The sequence below is a fragment of the Petromyzon marinus genome, chromosome 15, assembly GCF_048934315.1.
Source record: "Petromyzon marinus isolate PM22_M1 ecotype Great Lakes invasive population chromosome 15, UKy_Petmar_22M1.pri1.0, whole genome shotgun sequence".
Taxonomy (NCBI): Eukaryota; Metazoa; Chordata; class Hyperoartia; order Petromyzontiformes; family Petromyzontidae; genus Petromyzon; species Petromyzon marinus.
Window position 1 is genome coordinate 14,570,584 of NC_133681.1, and position 24,426 is coordinate 14,595,009.

The 24,426-nt window shown below is 43.5% G+C and overlaps 1 protein-coding gene across 1 annotated transcript in view; it reads right to left on the reverse strand.

Moving 5' to 3' along the window:
• The window catches only part of LOC116942715 (disks large-associated protein 2-like), a 90,108-nt gene that overhangs the window by 10,035 nt on the left and 55,647 nt on the right, over positions 1-24,426 (reverse strand). The window contains exons 5-8 of the mRNA XM_032954992.2: positions 11,319-11,578; positions 8,287-8,606; positions 5,025-5,566; positions 4,206-4,297 (exon numbers count right to left, since the gene is read on the reverse strand). Of these exons, the coding sequence (XP_032810883.2) occupies positions 4,206-4,297; positions 5,025-5,566; positions 8,287-8,606; positions 11,319-11,578 (1,214 nt within the window). The remainder of the gene's footprint in view (positions 1-4,205; positions 4,298-5,024; positions 5,567-8,286; positions 8,607-11,318; positions 11,579-24,426) is intronic.

Here is a 24,426-nt window from a genome sequence, read left to right on the forward strand (position 1 = left end):
CATTCAATTGTGTAGAACTGACACTCAGTAATTAGCACGTTGGCCCTTCCTGGGCAGGGGGCTAGTTCTCTGGGTGTCAGTGGTGGGAAATCTATTTGCAATGTGCAGTGGACTTGAGCCTTGGGTAAATTAAGAATGTCAAGGAATTAGGCAATGCTATAACATTTTCATTTTTAAAAAGGTAAGCTGCAAATATAATTCGATTTAGTTTGATAAGTTGTTTTGGTGATACTGTGTTCGGTAGTGGTGCACAAGAACGTGACACTGTTAGTCAATAACACTGCAGCCTTAAAAATAAAAAAATAATGTTGCTATTGACATTTATACAATTTCAGACGTTTTGGGCAATGTCTCTTCTTCACAGTATGTAAAAAAAAAAATCTGTATTTAATTCGGATAGGTAACTCATTTATGACGTTTTGTCGTTTCTATTAAGATTCGCGCTGGGTGGATTGTCACAGTTTTAAATCTGGAATTGTATTTAACTATTAGAATAGAAACGGAATACAATTCCAAGACGGATGATGGATGGTGTGATTGGCACAATAGGGTGGCTATGGTTGAGCTCGTTGCGGTGTTTCAGGGAAGAAAGTTGAGGCTGCTTGATGTTTGTCCACCCTCACAGAATCGGCATTGAAAAATTGGCCATGTTTCGATAGCAAGGAAAGTCAACAACACCCCAGCGCATGTACGCAATGGCTCGCAGCATTCTATACTTTAAAGTACACATAGAATGGGTACCTGTGTGTAAACTAAATAATCCTCTGCCTTTTCACCATTTACACTGCGCTAACTGCAAATATCAAATCTCTAATGGTCATAATTATATACAGGGTGGTGGTTGTAACAGGAACGAAACAAAGCAACAAGGACAGTAAGTTGTTACAATAACAAAGAGCCCGATCGTTTCTTTCACCGTGCCTCTTTGTAAAGTCCCCTGTGGAAGCGCTGTGGACCCACACAATGTGGTCATTTTGATAGATGCATAAGAAGATTAGAAAACAAGGTCTCAGCGTGCATGCGGCACAGCATAGGAGATATGCACAAGGTGCCATTATCACCGACCACCTGTCCCCCTCCCGCCTTTTATAAACCAAAAACATTTATTGCCACTAATGCTATTCTAATGTTTTGCATTCCAAAGTAATTGAGGCTATTCATTCTTAGCACTGCGAGCACGCAAGTGCACTTGTTCAATCGGGTTAATGAAACATTTAACTAATCCGATTAAACTAACAGTAAGAACATAGCGGGTAAATTACAGTTCATATGGAGGTTCACTTTATTTCCACAAAAAGTCAGAGGTGAAAATGGCACTCCAATCAAAAACTTTAGCTAGGCATTCTGGAAATTAAAATTCTAAGCCAAATGGTTAATTGTTTTAATAAATAGGTTTTCACGAGCAACGATTCATAATCGTTTTTTAGTAACGTTGTCCAAGTATAATATTTGGCTTCATAAGGGTGGAGTACGGTTATAGGGTACAATTTTACATTACACTCGTATGCTATCCAAATCCAAAAAGAAAATCATGACTTAAACAGTCTACCGCTATCTCTCTATATTTCACATCTGTCTTCCTATGGCTGTCTGCATTTTATACTGTGCACCCTGTATTAAAATGCATACTTAATGCATTCTTAAGAAAAGGAATGATGCCTGATCAGTGTAATGAAAGTGTATATTACTCTTTCAAACTAACAATGGAAGACATATCTTTATTTGTAAATTACCACGTAAAAAGTAATCGGCCTCCTGCAAAAGGCACCTTCATAGCATTTCCACTAAAACAGACGGTAGGTCAAATACACAAACGACTAGGCCATAGTTCAGTGGGGTAGTTGAACAGTTATGTATTTAAGTACGTCAGCCTAACTAGAAAGATGTGTGACAAACAAGAGTTCAGATGTCACTATGCCTCCGAGCTGCGGAAGAGGTGTTTGACATCCTGACTGGGTCCCTTAGGGCCAGCTTGAGAAACCATTCAAAATGTGATCGTGACAACTGCTGGCCCAACTGGTTTGACCACTTTTGGAAGACAAGTCATTCACCGCTTCACATGTGGTCGCATGAAAACAAAAAAAACCCAAAGGCATATGGGAGGGCACTGTAATGAAAAGGAAGTGGCTGGATTAAACTGAACTTTTGTCACAACCTGCTTTTGAAAAGCAGCAAGTAAAAGTTAAGAGTCATCTTACGGGTGATACCAGTGGACGTGTGGCTGTTTACAATAGACACACAATTACATATGGGTTTAAAAGAATAAAAACTTATTTGGGCTTCTTTAGGAAACAACTATGAGTTTGTGCATTTAAACAAATGTTGGCTATCAACGCAAGTCCTGGAGGCCAATGGGCAGACATGAATATATATATTTAGTCGATGTATATATAACGGACAGTTATTATTTAATGTATTACAAATGTATAGTTTTAAGAAAACTATCGAATGGAGATTTCTGCGTTAACCTAAAGGAACAAATATACACAAAAAAGGCAGAAAACGAACTAGCATTGAGTGTTAAGAGTCAAAATAACCACAGAAAATGACTCAAACGAAATGTTTCAATCGGGTCACACTTGTATGTTGTGCAAAATTTTGATAGTTTCTGGTCCACTTAAAAATGAAACTAAATATAATAACAAATACAAAACGAGTGTGGGTACCGTATTTGAGATCCAAATGAACATGTAATTAAGACAAGTTTAAACTATTTATTGGAATTGTGCCAAAGCGAGGCGAAAAGGGACAGTGTTGTTTAAGTTGTTGGAAAGCCAATGGGTGTCCGAACACAAAACAGCTTTTATAAAGCAAGAGCTAACCTTCAAACATTTGTTTCAATTACATCCTTTAACACAAATGCTGCTCAATTATACAAGGATTACAGAGAATCATCACCGGCATACATTCTTTATCCACTGCTGGATGAAGTATTCCCAATGCCATCGGCATCTATCAGTCCTGCAATACAACAATGCATCTCCCACCCCTCCTCATCATTCCATATTTTGGGTGTCCATCCTCCTGGGCATGTTCTCCTATGGGTGTCATTTCATCACCAGTCTCGTCCAATGCATTGTCCATTATTCCTTCTAATGATGTATTCCGTTACGAGCCACTTTCTTTTTTTAACAGTCAAAATGATGTCTGAATTGTGTTTGCTCCCTGATCCGTGTGTTTCTCTTTCTGAGCCCGAGTGGAATTCCAAGCCTCCATTTCACCATGCTTATTTACGTCCTTTACAGCCTTTACTTAATGTATTTGTCATTGGCTCGGTTTCTGATGCATATGCCACAGCCAGCAGTACTATGCACCGATTGAAAATGTACTTTGAGGCACGTTGGTATTATAATATATTTTTTTAAGATGCGGCAGCGAAAACTAGAGGCAAAATGCCTCTGCAAGATGCCTCTGTAGTGGGAAACGCCAGCCGGAGGTGAGAAAAAAAAACTGGTAAAAGTTGTCCTCAGCTCCTGACGGAATGACAGATAAGCCCAGTGTTTGGCCCCTGTCCGAAACGTGGAGATCAACTTGCACCATCTTTTCTCACCTATGGCCAGTATTTCCCACTGCAAAGGCATTTTTTGCCGTGCTATTTTCATCACGCACATCGCTATGTTGCTATTCATTTTCAAATGCATTTGTATAACAAAAGCATCCCAAACTCTTCCTTTTTTTGCGTCATAATTTTAATCCAAAGCCCGACATGAATAATTGTTCACGGTACAAACGTTGTGCCGTGTTGTCCATCGGCTCGCGCCGCTTGTTTCGTGGCAGTGTAGCAGTGGTTCCTTTTGGCAAGCAGTTTTGATCATTTATAGCGAGTATTTCTTCAGGCCCTGGTACCTTTTTTTTTTATAAATTTGCCAATGGTTGTGTGATGTTTGTAAAAAGCAAGTATTTTTTTTTTTTTACAAATTAGGTTCTCAATGGCTCAGGGGCATAGCTCGAATGTGGTGGGATAAGGGTGTGGTCCAGGGATCCATGTGGGCCTTTTGTTCGGGTTGGTGCGCGAATACCCCAAAGAATTTAGACAATTCTTTCTACAGCACTGACAAGAGAGATAATTAAACGGCTGGCGGGAAAAGTGTTTAGGTTTTAAGGAAGATCATTTGAAAACCGATGCACAGGAGGTGATATGTATGCAACGCTTCAGTCACCAAGGAGGGAAAAAACAGTGCAAGCTCAGAGCATAAGAGACTCACCAAATTTTGCTGGCAGAGACCGTGGAATTGCTTGAACTTCTGGGAGATGAGAAGCTGCGCACTGCCGACAGCACTGCGAATTTTCCCCAGAACTGCAGGAGGCGTACGCGCGCGCACACACACACACACATCCAGTTATCTCTCGCAAGGGTAAACCCTCCTCCAGTTCAAACAGCTCTATACAAACCCATGTTTCTTTTTTATTTGCTTTAACTCATTTACTTACTTTAACTGAAAGATTTTTCAAGGTGCAGTCATCTATCGTAAATCAGTTATAAGCAAGGGATCTTTATGTTTTGATTAAAGGTGACCAAGTGGAATTGTTTACAAACACTCTAGCAATGCACAACCTGATATAATTTGTTTAGTGTATAGTCATTGGCAGCATGCTGCACAGTTATTGTATAATGACCACAACACTGACAAATGCATATTATAATTAAACAAAAAAGTACTTGAAATAAAACAGCAATAAACTCAGCATGACATTCCTAATGCAACTATAAAATATGCAGTCTAATTCTGACTGTAACCAACTATTTACAAAACTGGAATGTTATGGTATTTTGGTCGAAGGACCTTCAATTCCTACCACTACAAATTATGTTCTTATGGTCAACTAAAAGCCACTGAAGATCTAAAGAAAAAAATCACGGAATTTTCCTTTTCGCACAGGAGACAACATTTTTTTTTGGATAAATGGGAAGAATGCTTCAGTAGGCCTTACCTGCTAAAATAAAAATACCTTAGCAATAGTTTCAGTTGAGAGTTAAAAATCACGAGGACAGAAATGAATCGTAAAGGATGCCCCCCCCTCACCTTCCTCGGACAGCTGCTTGCCCTGAGTCTCCACCTCTATCTGAGAGCACCAGCCCTGCAGCCGCTCTGTCTCGCTCTGCAGCAGCCGCATGAACCAGCGGCCGTCTCGCACGCATGGCGACACGCGCCCTCCGTTGGGAGGAGGGCCGCCGTCGAGACTTGCGGCCTGGCCTCCGCAGTCTTCCTGGGTCAGGACGGCTCGGCTGTGCTGCTGCTGGGAGCTGCTCCGGCGTACGCCACTCCGGTCGACGCTCGACGCAGCGGCGCGGCCGCCAGATTTGCCGGCCTCCCTGTGCGACGGCTTGTCGCTGCTCGCCGGGGTCTGGCTCGCCTTTTCCGTCGAGCCCTGCTGCGCCACGTGCTGGAAGGCAGAGTGGCCGGCGACGGGCGTCCCCGACCGCGAGTGGCTCGCCCTGGAGGACGACGACGCGGAGCGGGTCACCTTTTCCGGTGTGAAGACCGAGAGGCGGGCCAGGTCTTCCACCTCCAGGTCTGCTTGCACGGCGGTGGTCACGCTGTTGGATCTTGCGTAGCGGCCGGCTCTGACGCGGCACAGGATGCATGTCTCCATTGAGTAAAGACATTTCACGGGATGTAAGACAAATAGCGGACCTATTTATTGTGGAAACAAAAATTTATTTGTCCACATGCTTCCTTTATAGTTTTCCTTCTGTAAACAAAACACTGTGCTGAGAGAACGGGATTCAATTACAAGGTCATGGGTACTATATGAAACTGCAAAAACCCCTCTACAATTAACTTTATTTACCAATGGCCAAAATGCATTATAATATATACTGGCACTGTGCCTTTTTTAGGCATCTGCAAAACCACTCTGTACTCTCAAGGCAGATTAAGAAAAGAGTCTACATATCGACTTTCAAAAAAAATAGTCATGCAACATTTATAATTTCAATTAGATTTTCAAGCAAATTGCATTTGTAATATAACAAAAGTAACCCACATCATAACCATACATGAAGTGTTTCAATTACAAGGTTAAAACAGCGACTCTTCTGCCAATACCACACACCATTCATTATTATCATCAGATACGTGTTTCTGGTGCAGGAAGACAAATTACTTCCCAAACAGGCCTAACTAGGACTCTGATGAAACAATACAACTAAGCAACACACAACTTAGTTGGCCTGTTCAACAATGGCCGGATGCCAGGGAGAGGTCTATCGCTGCAAGATATTCAAATCACAACTTGACATTAAACATCCCTAGGGCGAGGGTTCTGTGACCATGTCCGTCTTTCCAGATGTCTCTTTTTCAAAACCTCAACCAGTAACCCCCCACCAATTGCATATCAAATTTATACAGCAAGAAAAAAAGATGCCTTGTATATCTAGACAGGGTGCATACCTGCAAAAGCACACGTTGGAGGGCCACCCATAAGGTTAAAATGTTACTTATTTTAGAATTATATTTAAACAATGTTTACCAGGTAACGCCCACTGAGCTATATAGCTCTTCATCAGAAACAACCTGGCCACAAATGATAGCCCAATGGAGTGGCTGCTTATCGCATCAAAATGTATTGCAGCCAAATTACGCCAAATGCACTTTTCTAAGCATGGAGGGAAACTGGAGAACTCGACGAAAAATCCACGCGACCATGGGGAAAACGCGCAAACTCGAAATATACAGGTGTCAGGGGTCTGGATCGAACCCACGACTTTGCCTGTATAGCAGGCGAGGGGAGTTAACATCTCACCGCTGCTGCACCCACACGGGATAAATGGCGTACCACAGACACAGGGTGCAAAACGATTTGCACAGAGCGCACACTACTGCATGCGCTATGGGTGCTTTGTGTGGGGAAGAACAAATGCGTCGGAAGGATGAACCCGTCCCACAAGCGTCGACTTCGCAGTTTGATTAACCTTATCCTGCACGGTGAACGCGAAGGTGTAAAAAAGATTTAAAGCTTGGCAGCTTGCCTTTGGAAACTTACGGGAGGTATCGTGTTTCATTGCCAGTTTCTCAGAGTACGTTTTAAGTGCATAATCTTAAAATGTGCATAATCTTATGCCAAGACAGTAAGAAGAATCATACACGATACCTTACAATAACTTGACACCTTTCTACCGATAGAATTGTTCCAATCGTTACCTGCTCAGACTGGCAACTGCTCGTTTCGGAGCAAATGTTGCTATTGACATTTACACAATTTAAAAACATGCATTTTCTAAATACCAACCAGTATGTGGGCATCTATAACAGCACTTGAAGTGCGTGTTCAGCGGATGAAGCGAGTCTTACAGTACACATTTTTAAAACGTTACACGTGTGAATAATAACATTAAAGCATTGGGGAACTGAAAATACAGTTGATCATAAATTCTGGCGCACGCAATTATCCAGCTTCTATGATTATCCGTCAGTTCCGGGGGCGATCCAGCAAAACCGCTCCAAAGGCTGTAACACCAGTTCAGCACTCGGCACCATGCGCGCGACACAAAAAATATCTATGCTCGATTTCAGTGTTAAATATGATATACAGTACAATATACACTACATACAATTTAAACAATGAAAATACCGCACGTATATATACACACACACATCACCCTATGCCAACTTTTCGAGGTTGGAGTAATAAGTATGGTACAGTAAATAGTAACTTTTTAAAGTAGGATTTTTTTTTGGTTTTCTTTATGCCAATTTCACGTAATAAACCAATTGAAAACACTATAAGAACACCTACAACATGCCATACAAGAATGTGCAAAAATAAGTAATTTTAAATAACAATGTGATTATCCAGCCTTTTCCCCACCCTCTGATAACAGATGATCTTAGTGTGGTTAAACTAAGCAAATGCTCCTCAGCAGAGGCCACCAGAAAATGTGCTTAAGTGATTAAATGTTCGCAAGATAAAGACTCCAGCTCACAATGAGATATTTTAGTCATGCAACTTAAAAATATTAGAAAACACGACATTCGGATTTCACAACATTGCAGTGTAAAAGGTACAAGAATGCAAGCTTTAACACAAAACTAAAAAAAAAAATTTGATTGTAAAAAAAAACCCACCCACAAAGCTGGTTGTTTATTAATAGATCAATACAATTAAATCCTAACAGTCAACTCCAGGAAACCCACTAAGCCTTTAAACATATTTCCGTCAGGAATGAACACCGGTTCACACGGCAGCTCTGAAAGAAGTCAAACACCTTAGCATGTTGGTGGCAGCGGCATGAGGGGGCCCCCCCCCCACGCCATCCACCCAGCTCCCTTCCCCACCTCTCACCTGCGCTCGTCCTCCACCTGCACGCCTATCGAATGGTAGCGCTCGCCGCTCTCCCCGCTCTCGGCATCCGAGAGCGCCGCCGCTGCCGCGGCTGCCGCGTCAGGAATGTCCACCTGCACAGCCACGGAGGGCCGCTTCTTGCCGCCCGGCGACGCCAGGGACTTTCCCGACTCGTCCGAGACGAGGCTCTCGGGCCCGTCCGTCGAGCCCGACGCCTGGCGGTCCATGGAGCGGCAAGCGGGCGAGCTGCGGCCCGCTGCGGGCCCGTCACGGGAAGCACGCACGCTCTCCAGGGAGGCGCTCATCGTCACACAGTTTGTCTGTGTGCACACGAACAAGGCAGCAGCCCACCGGTCTTCGTCACCGCCGTCGTCGTCGTCAACATCATCATCATCATCGTCGTCGTCGTCGGACCCGATCAATACTGGACATCTGTGAAAAAGAGCTTTACAGCTCATCGGATTGCTCAAGTGTAAATTAATATTCCGATTCCACTGCTGTAGCAAACTCACAGTGCACTTGCTATTCCGCATAGCACCTGTGCACACGAGCCGATTTCATAGCTTCACCGTGAAAAAAAGAACGAGTAAGGGATTTGGTAAAAAAATAAATGGTGAAATTAGGAATGAGACCGGCCGGATGATAACTGACAATCACACCGCCCATCAGCCTCTCAATTAAAAACATTGGTCTTGCCGTCGTGTGACAAACATTACTATCACGTGGAGTAGTAGGTGAGAAACTGATGCCCCCTATCATGTGCACCAGAGGTCACTTAAAGGGTTCTCGAGGTAGCTCTGTGTATTTTTTTCCCATGGGCTACTCTTATAAAAAGCGTTGCACACTGCTCTGCAAGATTTTTTTTAAAACGATTCTTTGTTTCACGACAATGCCAATAGCATAAAAGATGAAATTGGAGTCAATGACAAATACCAGGTTGAGATTAACAGTGAATTGCTATTACACCCCACAAATTAACACACTGTTCCAAATAATGCATTTTGCGAAACCACAAAGCCGATGAAATAAATAAAAAAATATTTCGAAATAGTGTAGCCAAAATTAACGTGCATTTAAAATTAACATTGTAATCTCGAAATTCAATAGGATTTTTTTTTACACACCACTACAATGTATATCAAAAGTTCGTACCAGTACGGTAACACACAGACTGCATCAACCGAATGCACAATCGGCACGGAGTAACGTTACAGCTGGGCTATGAAGTCACTCCACATGTCACAGCAAAAGTCTACATTAGCTATAAAGGGGCGAACTCAGAGACGATGTATAATATATTATGTATAATTGTGTCGGTACAGTATTACGTGTCTGTATGGGTGTTAGTATACAGGTAGTCCTCTACTTACGATGGAGATGCGTTAGGATGACCCCGATGGAGATGCGTTAGGATGACCCCATCTTAAGTCAAAAATATCGTAAGTTGAAGATGGCCTAGCCTACCCAGGAGTCTTAAAGAATGGTGATCATTTAGCAAAACAGAACAATTTACAGTAGCGTACTGTATAAACGATTTACTGTATGTATTTATTAATTACAATACCGTATTGCACGGTAAAATGTAAAGTAAAAACAAGGTAAATTCTTAGCCTACCTATATGAACTGCAATTTAATAGAAAGTTTTTTTCAGGAAACAATCCTATCTGCTATAAAAAAAACTTTTAACATGCTTTTAATGTATCGTATCGTGGTTACCCTCAAATGAAATCGCTAAAGCTACGTATCATATACATGCATTGAACGTATCGCAACGCATCATATTGTACTGTACTCGCCAAGATTCTGTCCATCGTCTGCATACTTGAACGATGTTAGGTTGAGTGATGGCAATTTTGTTGTATTGCTATCGCCATCGTAAGATCGACATATCGTAAGTCGGACCATCGTAACTCAGGGACTACCTGTATATGTATAGTATTGGGAACGGGAGTGCAGCGCTGATAATCCGGCGACTCGAGTTAGGTTCCTACTCATGACCAACACCAGTGATGATTATTTGAACAAGTCCTTGGCCTCTCATATGCCGACTTGGGCTCAAATGAGTACCTGGTGTGATGTGTAAAACGTGAGCACTATGGAAACAAAGGTGGCTGGGCGTGTTGCTGGCCACCCACCGCCTTTGTGTGCTGTGCTGGGCTTCATAGGTGCTCGCTAACATAACTTGGCCCAACAGTTGGTAAAGGCTATATGGGGGATCTTTGTTTAGCTTGGTTGGCTGGCAGGTGTGTGTAAGTATGGGTATAAGTAGTGTGGACTCGGTGTACTAAGTGACGTCACCGTCACTTAGTACACCGAGTCACTTAGTGGCGAATATTGGTATAAAAGTGTGTAAGGATGGGCATATGTACGAGTGAGTTTTTACGTGAATTCTGATTGTTGCATGGGGAGATTCACAGCAGCTGGGCACAGGCCCATAGAGTAAAGTGGCAAGCGAAGAACAGCACTTGTCAAAGCTGTAATATCAATCAAGAGTTAACATGTTTCTTGAATTTTGCAAGGTTAAAAGAGTTTGCGAAAAGAGACAATAAGAGGGAACTCCAAACATCGAGCAGTGGGAGGGAAGAAGCAGAAATGTGTTTTGTGACCTTCAGCACGGTGGTGGTAGTTGAGAACAGAGACAAAAAGTCAGTCTGGCAGACAGTCCTCAAAATGGGTGCAGGAATCAATGAGTTAATTTCACAGGAACAAAAAACTAAACAAATGTTTTTATGGTACCAGGAAAGGAAAGCCCACCGAGCTACATAGCTCTTTTTCAGAAGCGACCTGGCCACAAATGACAGCTCAATGAAGTGGCCTATCACGCGGAAATGTATAGCAGCTAAATATACTCCGAACACATGATTAAAAAATGTTCAGGGAGAATTTGGAGAACCCGGAGGAAAAGCCACACGAAAAAGAGCTATATAGCTCAGTGGCCCTTGCCCGGTAAAGTACAAAAGAATTGTTCCTAGTTTTAAATAAACAACCACCCACAGCTGTTCGCGTGCGAAAATGCATTTGCGACACTCACGCGAGACCAGGGCTTCTGCTGCGGCGGCTGTGCCACCTCGGAGCCACCCCCTCCCCAGGGCTCGCGGAGTCCGTCTCGCACCGGCACCTCCCCCTGCTGAGGCATGTGCTCCAGATACACGTCCTGCGCCGCCGCCGCCGCGGTTACCGCCGCAGACGTCGACTCGGTGCTGCTCTGAGTCCCGACGGACACAAAGGGCTTGGGGCCCAGCCGGGGCGGCACCGGAGGGCCGCTTTTCTTGTACACACCCAGACAGGAGACTGCACGCACAGCGGACGCAACATGCAATTGGGTGGCGGGGATCAGAGGTGGTGGAAAAAGAGTCGGGCCGCCATTGGCGAATGTGTACACGCTGGAGAGGAGCGAGACTTGCATTCGAGACGGGCACCTCCGTTTAGCACGACTGACTATGTAAGAAGTTCAGCATACGTGCATACATACATCTGGTACGGTTATCGCGCACAGTCTTTCATGATAGGATACAATGTTAATTCTCACAAGGAGGATTATCCCATTCTTTTAAGTTGTATTTAAAAAAGTTTAAACATACATACATACGGTACGGTTGTCATGCAAAAAGTATTTCATCATAGGATACAATGTTAATTCTCACAAGGAGGATTATCCCATTCTTTTAAGTTGCATTTCATAATTTAATTGGATCGTTTGTGCTTTGCTGCAAAATCAGTAGAAATAGCTTCAAAAGTTATACAACTGCAGGTCAATCACAAACCTGCTATAGCTATTTAATAATTGCAACTTTACAACCTATAACAATTATGAGGCACATGTGGTCAGTTACACGCTACAAAAATAAATCAACGAACTACAAAAATTATGTCCATATCGTCAATTAACTCCAGAAAACATTTTGCAAAGCACTCCTTTAATATGCAATAGCTATTGAAAAATGCATTTAAATGCACCGTTGTTAATTCCCATACATATTTTCTTGGTAAGGAAAACAACGACAAGAACGCATGCACCATGATAATCATGATATTTTGCATATGGGTGATGAAATTCTAGTGACAGCATTGCCAGACCATGGCAACCCTGAGTCATTGAGGGAGTGAGCACCTCACAGCTCGAGTCTTGCAATTACATCAACAACCTCCTGGGCTCTCAGTAAAAACACCAGCAGGGCCATAGGGTCAATACGCACATACGGTTGACAGATAAAAGCCATCAGAAACTTTTAACATTTTACAAGTTCTTGAATCTAAAAAAAAATCCACAATTCACCAACAGGTTTCATTCAGTGAGTGTCCCTACAACAATATATGTAACACAAATGGTTTTAAAGGAATGCAGGGGAGGGCTGTTCTCCAAAGTAATTTATTTCCATTGTTATTGATCAAAAAGCCTTGGCTTTGTTAAACATTTAAACGGGTGTAATCTCTTTTTTTTAAGTGCAAACAAAAAAAAACCAAGGCAGGCCCCAGGGCCAGACACACAAGCATCTCGGACAGCAACATCGAAAAACAACTAAATTAGGCAAGGGGACAGCGACAAAAATGAGGGGGCAGTTCAATGTTAGTCCCCCGTCTCCAAAACATTTACTCATCTTTACTGCAATCGTATACCACACTTTACAGCCGCAAGCACAAATAACGTGCAAAGCAAATTGTCTTACAGTCTACAAGCAGTGCAGCCGCAAGGAAACTTGCTGTGCACTTGCAAACAACACCTCATTACCGAGAGGGTCCAAAACATACAAAAAGAGCAAAACAAGGCAAAACGAGGTTAATTTACTCGTGCAGAAATATGACTTCTGCATCGTTATGTAGCCAAAAACACTGTTTAACCCACACAAATTACATGCACTGCACTTTCACCTCTTATTTCATGCATATCAGCACAATCCACTTTTAAAATCAATGTTACATATCATCCGCTTCGACAAGAGTTTAGTAAAATGGTGCAAATGTTTAATCCAAAATGCAAATTTTTAAGCTCCACTGGGATTACCCGGAAACATTGACATAGCATCCACGCTCCTGAGGCATGTTTCCCTGCCACGAGGTCCAGATGTCGCCTGCCTGCTTTGCATGGTGCCAGGGAAGATAATCATCCCTACACTCAATTAAAACACTGTAAAAAGCACGTTCTGCCATGTCTTCACTGAAGAGCACGTGAAATTAATTCCCATGCAGCAAACAAACGCTTGTGATCAATCAGGTCTCCATCACCATCAAACATATTGATCGCGCGTCTTAGGCACTTGTAAATGGGGAAAAATAGTTTTAATTCGACAGATTAAATGTTAATTATGGCCGACGGAATAAAGACGTCAATATTACTTTACAGGTATGATATAACACGGGGGAGTGGGTGCGCAGTGGTTAACACACTTGCGCTTTAAACACCGCGTGACTCGAGTTTGAATTCCAGCCACAGCTAAAATAACTCGAGAGTGATATGCGAACCAGTTCTGGGTGCTACACCACCCCTTTCACCAACGCACACCGACTGGCATGGTGAAGTATGGTCAAACAGCTCCCAATGACCCACACAGCAGCGGGGAGGGGAGGAGCCGTCATCCAGCAGTGGATAAAGGGCTGTGAACGTTTAATTAAATGAAATTAGAATTGACCATATAGTTGAAACGTAACAATGCACTGTCGCCATTGCAAGATTATTCTTCCATTTTTTTTTACATTGTAGTAAAAGTTGTTATACAAATTGCTGCAGGTTTCATGTACACCCATCACACACAGCGTATAAATAATACAAATTAAAACCATTTACATCCATTTGTCAATACACTGCTGGATTAAGGCCTCTCCAAGCCATGTCAGTCCTGTTTTTTGTTAAACCATATTTCACACCAATGAATGCGGTTTAAGGGGCACCCAGGACCAGTTCACATACCACTCGCCACTGATGTTAGCTGTGGCCCGGAAATCCAACTCAGGCCACCGAGTTAACAGTGCCCTGCACTAACCATTGCCCTGCTGCGCCACCCCATACAACATGTATAAATACGTGTACAGTACAGAAACATTGATTCTTAGACAAACGATTTGATGCATGCATTGATGTACAGTGATACCTATCACAGGGCAACAATTTTATTAAGTGCATTAGCCAGCCAACATTAAATCTTACAAAGCAAGGTGTTACTTTTTGTAGAATTTACGCAGAGTCTATATTCTGACCGTCTCACGTGTTCAGCATTTGGAGGGCAAAAAAAAAATATTCAAACACCCGTGTCGCCCTCCCCAATCGCCCAGGCGGATTGCTTCAGAACTTCAGCCAAGCAAGGATTGATGGTTGGTGCGTGGGCGTGCTGGCGGGAGACAAGTCATGGCTGAGTATGCACAATTACGGCGATCGCATTCAGAGCAAAGTGTAAGACCGACTCACGTTAATGCAATGCCCTGGACGGCTTTGGAATGTTGCAGAAATTGCATGGAGGAGTGTGAAACGGCTTGAAATCCAAAGCTCCAAACGTTACCCCCCCCCCACCCCCTTCTGAAGTGTGAGCACTTTGGTGCCAGCCTCTTATGCGAGCTGCCTTCGCCCACAATCAACTTCCAAAGTGACACTTGAAGAATCAACATTCTCGCCAAAGCATTTTGCATGACCAATAGTAATATTACCTCATCCATTGCACAAGCAGGAAGAAGTATTTATGCAACTAGAATTATAACTTACGGGGGGGGGGGGGGCTGAAGAGAAATTTTAAATAAATTTTTGCTGTGCAACCCAGACACCTAAATGGTAAAAACATTTTCCCACAACCAAGTATATATCCACGCGTGACACCAATGTGACAGGCAAAGTAAGCAGCTCATGCCAGCTATGGCCATTGTTGTTCATCACGTGTGCCCCGAGTTGAAAACGACCACTGAATCTTCCCAGCTCGTGACGTTTTTTTCATCAGTAGCTTCAGAAGAGAGAGAGGGAAAACAAGTAAAAAACAATGGAGGAAACGCAGGTCTGCATACAAAGTCTTTGAAGTGACTGCGAGCTCAACTGGGGGGCGAGGAAGGAGGAGGGGTGGGCTTCTTCATCATGCAAACAGGAAGCCGGAGAATGCGCTTAACAGACAGAAGTAATTAGGGCCTGGCTGTGAAGCCTCACCTCTCCGCCCCTTGCTCCATAACAAAGCCTCGGAGGAAACTATGTGAAGAAGAGCGGCAGACACTCATAAATCAGCCTCCTCCCCCCCCCGGAAGCACACGATTTGTTGCAGGCAATGCACACGTGCAATTGTGTAATGGAGCAGATTCGTGACAATCCCAGGGTTTCCAGACGTGTGAGCAAGACGTCCACAGATTGAGCTTTGGATCAGCGTGGCACCAAATATTACACAGCCTTTAAGCTGTTAATGTTAATTATATAAAGCAAAGTCAAATGTTGTCCTTTAACGAGGAACGTTAAATCGACTGTCACTACTTGGTGGGGGGCTTGGGGCAGGAAGGGCTGGTGCAGTGGCTAGTTAACTGAGCTATCAATCGAATGACCTCGGTTCAATTCCAGGCCATGGCTAACATCAGCGGCAAGTGACATCTGAAGCAGTCCTGGGTTCCTCATTCCCCCATGTCGCCAATGCACACGAACCAGGGTGAAGTATAGTCAAACAATCATGAGGGCCAAGAGAATTGTGAGGACTTCATCCAGCAGTGGATTGAAACAGGACTATGAAATAAAAACTATAAATTCTCAAAAATGGCCACTCATTTTAAAGGTACTTTTAGCACTACTGCTGCACAAACCGCGGCATGGTTAACAAAACAATGACTGTGGAGCCAGCAATGTGACCGCACTGTATATCAGGCATAACTCAACTACTGCAAATCGGTGTCCATTCTTCTTGACAAAATCACGCATTCAAACAACCTCCTGTTTTACTTGTGCGGACGACTAGCCAATTCCGGCACGGCTATTCATCTATGTTGTACCACTGCAAAACACTGCCAAAAAAATTCCTCCCAGCGTGATAATCCTGTGGGAAAGCATAGCCGAGCTGTGATGACATGTCCAGCAAATGCCAGCGAGTCACACCCAACACTCACGCGACTGCCTGGCAGAGCATCGCCCTCTCCTGGTCACAGTCTGGAATGTCAACCTCATGCCACCAGGCCCACCCTCCCAAAACAAATGTACAAGTTAAAAAACAACTGCTGTTGTTCTGCCAATTCTTCTTATTTCATATAGCATTGGGAGGGAGGGGGCAACAGTTTATATAGATTATATCATTGTTCAATGTTAGGATCCATCAACCAACCCAAGGTGGCAGTAGACGCTTGTGTGGATTGCGGCAACACCGAAATGGTGTGTGGATGGCGCACCCGTCGGCTTGCGTTTGAGGTTTGGGCTTCACCACAGTCGCAGTCTGTCGATTCTTTGATATTCCATTTAGCATGTAGGCTTTAGCGACCAATATCACACATAATTTTATACTATTCCATTTATGGAACCACGTGTATGATGCGTTCGAGCGCGGTTCAGCGTGGTCCAAAGCCCTCATGAAGGAGTGAATCCCAAATAATTATTCACAGCCCCTTTGTCAATCCACTGCTGGATGATGTCAGGGTTTTTGACACATGTCAGTCATGCAGATTGCTTGTCCGTACTTCACCACCATGGTCAATATGGGTTTTGCCAAGTAGTGGCAGGCAGTGCCCAGAAGCTGGTGCAGATGCCACTCACCACTAGCGAATTCTGTGGCCGGGAATCAAACTCGGGTTGCTGGGTTTATAGCAGTGCCACCGCTCCACTTTGTTCGACTTGCGGTGCCGTAAAAGAAAGCCGATGAGGGCCACAGTAATATTACACTTTACTTTTAAGTGGAGGATGAACCTTTGCCTATTCATTAATATTTCGACATTGTAACCTGGACTGCAAGTCCCTGCAACGACCCACACAAACCCATGCATTATACTGCATTATACAACCGTGTAGACACGATGGGCTTATATACTTGACTTATTAAAAAAATGGCAATTAATACATATATATGCACACACACCAAATTATATTAAACAAATGATACTGAAGAGACAATACCGATCAGTAGACACTATCCGGAACTAAACAAGCACACAACAACCAGCATCCTTCCTATATCTGTGCCACTACAAAAACAAGTATGGCTCTGCCACACTGCTTTCTGGCAGTGCACATTTTCAACGGCGCCCTTTCAACACAAGCACACTCCGGACCAGTTTGGACATTCAGCGTCTCTCATCTGCAGTCAGGCTCGCTTGAACCCATGCCGGTGAACTGCCAGGCGTTACGAGGCAATGGCTCTCTTCTCCGACAGACATGGGGCCTAGCTCGACACAACACTGTGTGAAACAAACACAAAAAAACTAAACCACGAGCGTCTAGCATGTGGAACGACTCTGTAGCCCTCACCACCCTCCTGCAGTCGTCCACAATGCTGATCATATCATCCCCATTTTCACACAGGCTTAAGACCTTCGTCTTCTCTCCTTTGCCTAGGATCGATCATTTGCATCTAACCGAGTTCAAGGCGTTTTGATCAGCACGAATATTTACATTCTCCCCAGCGCTGTGTTTCTCCCTACCTTTCCTACTTTACCTTGACGTAACATAAACGCAAAACATTTCCGTTATCCTTCCCGCAATCTAATAAAGGTCACGGTTTGCTCTTTTAAGACATTTAAAATATTCATAAATTTAAATCGTACGGTATGAGGAAGTGTACGTGACTTAAGTACAGTTCTGCATAGTACAGGGTTAGAATTGTCATGCCACCGGCACTACTAAACTGAACTTGTAATGGAAAGTTATGGCCACACGGTGGCAGTAATAGCAGCTGATTAAACACGACAAATGTACAAAGCAAAGTAAAATTGGTAAATAATAGTACGTGACCATTTAATTAACATTACTATAATACACTCGACTCCTTGCCAAAGAAAAGTCTTTTTTAAACTAACATTGGTTGAACAATGACAAAATGAAAGACTGTCTTGCCAACCTGATATGGTTCCCGAAGAAATACTGTACATGCCATTGATACCATGTTATGGTCTGTACACAGGTCAAATGCAGAGCCGATAACACGACTTTCTTCAAAAGGTCTCTGTATGGAGCTGACGGACAAAATATATGGCCACTGGGAAGGCCAAAATCATAAAACTAGACTTTTAATTTACTCGGTAAGGCCCACTGAGCTGCATGGCTCTTTTTCAGAAGGCACCTGGTCACAAACGATAGCTCAACAAAGTGGCTTATCGTGCTGAAATTTATAGCAGCCGAATGTGGATTCTAAATGTGGAGGGAAAAACCGGAGGACCCGGAGAAAAATCCACGTGACCACGGGAGAACATCTAAACTCCAAAATATACAGGCGTCAGGGTCGGGATCGAATCCATGTACTCCTGTATACTAGGCGAGGTAGTTAAGATCTCGCCACCGTGGCGCCCCGATGTTCGAGATCGCTCTTCTGCCCTTTCTCAAACACATGGCAAAAACCAGTCTTTTTAGTGTCAAAACAATATATGTTGCAGGTGTGTTATGATCTGGATATCCCTGGCAGCAATGCAAACGAGCGAATAAGCCAAGAACTCTCAGCGGTGTTGCGTGGTTGGCATGGGCCCTGGTGCATGGAATGAAATGGGGATCCACCCCCCCACCTCTACATGAGGTCAGTGTGTCTGGGTCTCTGCAGTCTGTGGGGCTCGGTGCAGTTGCATCGCCGGCACACTCGATAGCCACACAATTGGCTCCACCGCCTGCACAGCAATCATCTTCCCCCACCAAACCCCTCTCGCAAACGTTTCCCCCTTCACCTGAATAAAAAAAAATATGACATCCCTTTTCCTGATATAATAATGCACATTCGTTTTGCTTTTTGTAGAAATAAGTGTCTTTGGAAATAAAAAAATGTTGTTGGTATCATCCAAAGTAAGGACTCCTGTCCATATGTAGTGCACCAAGCTGGTAAGCAAATCACAGAGCCATCGTAATTTTGTGCAGAGTCACATCCACCACAACATCGAAACCAACCATTTGCAACCTCAACACAGCAGACAGCGGCATAAGGTCAGACAGTTCACTCTGTAGTAAACACAACTGCGTTGTGAAATTCATGTATAAATCTAAGACCACAAGAAAGTCAATTGTAAGTTTTTTGGAAACAATGCCAGACCGCCCATTCGTTTGCAGTGAAAGTCTCCGCTCTTAAGAGCCTTCGGGCTTTTCAGAACTTTGTTGACATCATCCTAAGTGCAGAACAACAAAAAGGGAATGTACGCAATTGGTGCTCGAAACATTTCTGGTAAGATGGACCCACTCCGTCCGACATCAAGGCCCTTCCTCATAACAAGACTCATCAGGAAAGTATTCACGTGGCAATCCCGCGCCTGAAGGCAGACAGTGACTCAGAAGTTCTGTACCCCATTATGAATCCGAGACACACTCTGGGTATGGCTGGCCCACCCTATTTCCGGGAAACAATCCTCAAGAGACAAGATTTATTTTACACACGATCCTTATTTGTTTTTTTTAAAGCACTGTACTTGGAAATTGCCAGTGACGGTTCTCGTGCCATGAAACAAACCGCACAGAAAGGGGACTGCAGCTGATTATGTTGGGCTCCAACCCAGGTTCACAGAGGTGCGAGGATATTCACTGCCAAACGCCACTGAAATTACAAGACGTGTGTAAACACATTATCTGATACATAGATCCATATATGCATACACAGTGGACATCTATCCATAAGTACATGTTAACACACATACCCTCATGTACACTAATTACACATATATACACGGACTTATATTAGATACCAGACACCTAAACCTACACGTCCATATATTTACATACACACTATACAGACACACATATCCACATGTTCTCTTTATAATACCAGGCTGTTCAAATCTTTTTTGTTGTATGACTGGTAACCACATGAGAAAGTCGATTTTCCACAAGTAAAGAAATGTCTAGCTAGAAATTATGTTTTTTTAAAATATTTTAACCGAGAAATGAGGGGAACTGCCAGGTGTAACGGTGAGCACACTGGACTCGCAAACCATAGGTCGCTGGTTTGATTCCTGGCGCGGCAGTCGAAACAATGGAGTAAGTTCATTAAATCTCCCCACCCCCCTCGCATCTGTCTACCCAGCAGGATGATTGGGGACGCCACAGTTATTGGATCGGCAGGTCACGTGTCGGTGGTGGGGTGAAGTGTGGGTTCCACCCAAATCTTCTGAAACGTCTGGTCAACGTGGAAGTGTAGGCCAAATATCCTCTTGGAGCTGCATCTAGCAGTGGCGAGGAGGCAAGCAATAATGCACCTTTACCTTTTAACTGAGAAACAAGGGCAATGTACCTGTGCCAAGGCGATCCAACTCCCCAGGTAAGCATGCGTGTGTGGAGACTTCATAGCCTGTTACCAAGAGGTTTGCATGAGTTTCCATTGCGTTGTTATAGATATATTTGCCAGAGGTAGAGAAATGCTTGCCATCCTTAAATTGTCGTATCCGCGAATTCTGCCACCCCCCCCACACCCCTTACCACTATGATGCTGATAAGAAGAGTTCCACTAACACGGGGCTATTGTGCTAAGTGTACCAATAAATGCTTGCCAGTAGGACACCTGTCCAAAGGTTACATCGATACTCAGAGTTAGTTAAAACAGTGCGAGCCATACGGATGTAAAAGCGACACACAAAAAAGGGGGCAAGACTGATGTAGCACATGAACAGCAATTGGCAGATTGAGACGCTGCATTTAAAGACAATAATCCGACAAGGAGGTGAAAACATGCTCTTCTTCAAGACGGCTTTTATGGGAGTCATATGCACGGTGAAGAAGAACCCAACGCTTCAAACCAGCATTCACCAACTCCCGCGCCACAGAGCGGGGGAAACGGAACCGTGACTTTGATCCCACCCTGCCGCTGCACTCAAGCGAGAGTGATGTTTGGCTTGAGGCTACAACAAAAAAAACCATCAGCCAAACGAACATTTTTGCGTAAAAAGTGCATTGGGACAATTGCGTCACCAGTTCCGTTTAACAATGCCACGATCTCCTCTCAAAAACACTCGCCACTTTGTATTGACCACCAAGGGTAGGCATGAAAGAAAACAAATTGCAATTTCAGTAGCCGAAGCGTTAAATTCCATTCCCAATGTGTCACGCCAGTTGTGGCCAACTGCAGTAAAGTGAAACTCTTATTACCCGACACAATGCGAGTTGCGTTATCCGCACAATTGCGCATACTTGAAACGAAAATCAATCCAGTGACCATGGTGGTGGTGGGGAAACTGGATTGCTTGATATTCTTGGGTCTTTCGATAAAGTCACGTAGATAGGTTGGACCCAACCCGCAATCGGAAACTTGGATAAGAGCTTCGTAGGTTAAAGTGTTTCACTTCACTGGAATACAATTTCTCCATGCAGCATTTTCTGAACAAACACTTACCTTGCCAATCTGCTTAAAGATCAGTACATAAGTTTAGTAAACCACCGACATTCAATAATGGTCCTTAAGATACAGTACAGTGGACTGTGTTTAATTGCAAACTGTTAACTCTACAACAACGGGCACCACAAGCGTGTATTCTTGCAAAGAGCATCATGGATTATTTAACATCTCTAAGCAATGCAGCGGGACACGGTAAGCTTACCTCCTCTTCAAACACAAAACAGGCCCGCTTGGGAGCGCGCACGCACGTTACCAAAACAAACCAGCGTGCACTCAAGAGACAGACCCCTCTGCGGCACAACCACAACGGGCGGTCTCGCATGGATACGCGCGACTCGGCTACTGTCGAATCTACGTCCAGTCCTGGCTTGCGTGCGCATGCGACCCCATGATCGAATACGAAACTCGAGAAGCAGGACCTAGAAACAGGTTAGAAGGGGCGTTGGCGAACACAAATGACGTGCGCGCGCAATTTGTCGACAATAGGTGCCGTGTCATACGATATTCCCGTATAAGATTCCCCCACGAATGTGAACACACACTTGTGGCAACGTTACCCTTAAGTAGTGAAAACAAATGAGCAAAGACAAAGTACGTACATGTACTCTCGCAGACGTCTACGTGAACCCCACCTCGCTCACATACTTTACACGGACAGCTCGGCTAAAAGAATTTGGGGAATGCGAGGCATATTAAAGCCATGTGACATACACGCGCAGCTGGGTGGCCTTACAGAAGCTGGTTGTGTAAATCCCGCTTACGCCAAAAAGGTCTGAGAATTAAACTTCCTCCCAACTCCACCGCCACCACTCCCCCTCTCAACCTCACGTAATTCAGCCAGTTCATAGTCACTCTGTTTTAGATTAAAAAGGATCAACATACTTCAGTTTCCGATCATCCACTCTCATGATGAAACAATTCTGATCGGTCGACTTCATAATTCTCCACATTTATCAACGCTAGTTTAAATACGGCATTTAAAACGCACATTTATTTATCCATTAAAAAAAACACCTCAAAGAAATTACAAGAGTCTTGTTGCCATGTTTTGTGCAGTCTGACATGCAGATAACAAAGTAAAACTGTAGAAATAACGAAGAACCTTAAAGTATATTTTTGGAAAAATATCACAGGATTAGCTTAGTTATATTATGAGATGAAAAAACCCCAGATTAGATCAGCATTTTATGGCTATATAGCTTAATTAACTGTTTCAGGCAATCACACATTCAGCCTTTGACAGTCATGGCCATTAGCTGAATAGCTCATGATCGGAACATGTAGCACTGCATTCAAGCAACTCGCCATGCCCAATTGCCTCTAGAAATGGGCTTAACGACTTGCTGTGTGTGAACAGCACTCGTACACAGATAACACACACAATCTTAAACTTCGTTTAGTTTGGTTCACTTGTTGCACAACCAAGTGGAAGAGTGTCAAGCTAAACGAAACAGGTGTCATCGTGGCACAATTTACACAGAAGGGAGGAATGTTGTTTTGTGAAATCCCAAGTGACTAATGCACAGGTACATTTTCAGCAATGAAATGTTTGGCCATAAACACTAAAATTGTGGTTCATTATCCAAGGGAGGAAACTGAAGCCGGAGGAACCCCATGCAGAACTGGGGTGAAAACAAAAATCCAGGGAAGGTGCCCGAGTCAGGGATAAAACCCAGGGCCTTTTTGCTGTAACGCACGAGTGTTACCATTGCAGCACCATGCCATCATCCTACATGGGAAAAGAGCAAGGTTTAACTGGTCAAGACCACATTTAAGTAGTAATACTAAATTACAGCCTCTTTTCAATCCACTGCTAAATGAGATGGTTTCTCAAATACTTTTTTGGTTATAATTACAGATTGTAAAAGATTACTTTTCATTACATTACTGGTGAAATATAAAACATCATAGTTCGAAATGCATCCCAGTGAACTACATGAAAGCGTGGCGAAGCCCCAAACATACATATAAACCTAAAGCTGGTTGGTATTGTAAGTTTGTTACAAGTTTATCATACAAAAAAGGTGTGCACAACAGATACTAACGTAAACAACATTTCAAGAGATGGGTACAAAGTTGGAAGTATTCTCATGACAACCAGAAGACTGACCACACCAAAAATGTGATCATACGAAAGCAGATTATGCATCATATTGTGAACAATACTCAAATCAATCGTAGTTCTTCACCGATGCGAGTCGTCAATACTATTGCAGGCGCCATAGCAGAGAGGTAAAAAAAATGTCTTAAGTTACACACGCAGCCGATTTACGGGATTCCCATAAAGCAACAAAGGGCACGTCCGTTCCCCTAGTACTGGTGGATTTTCACCATGTGACATCCCCTGCGCGTTTCTGAAATTGAGTATTGAGTGTAAAAATTACATTCCCCCCGACGCACGTGCAGTCATCTTCAAAAGCGATTTGCAGACAAAACTGGTGGCAGTGGGGTATTAAAAAAAAGAGCTAAACATGGGTTGCTAAATTCCATTCTTGCAAACCTCAGCTAATTCCAAGCAGCTAGCAGCCCACCGCAAATTCGATGCTTAACATATTTTAGAGGCACCACTAACTCTGGATGTTAAATAAATATATAGACAATCGTGAGAGGGTGCGAAACAAGATTCCAAAAATGTGCTCGTGTGGCTTTTCGTAAAGTTCTAGAAATAGATTACTTTCCAACATATTAATT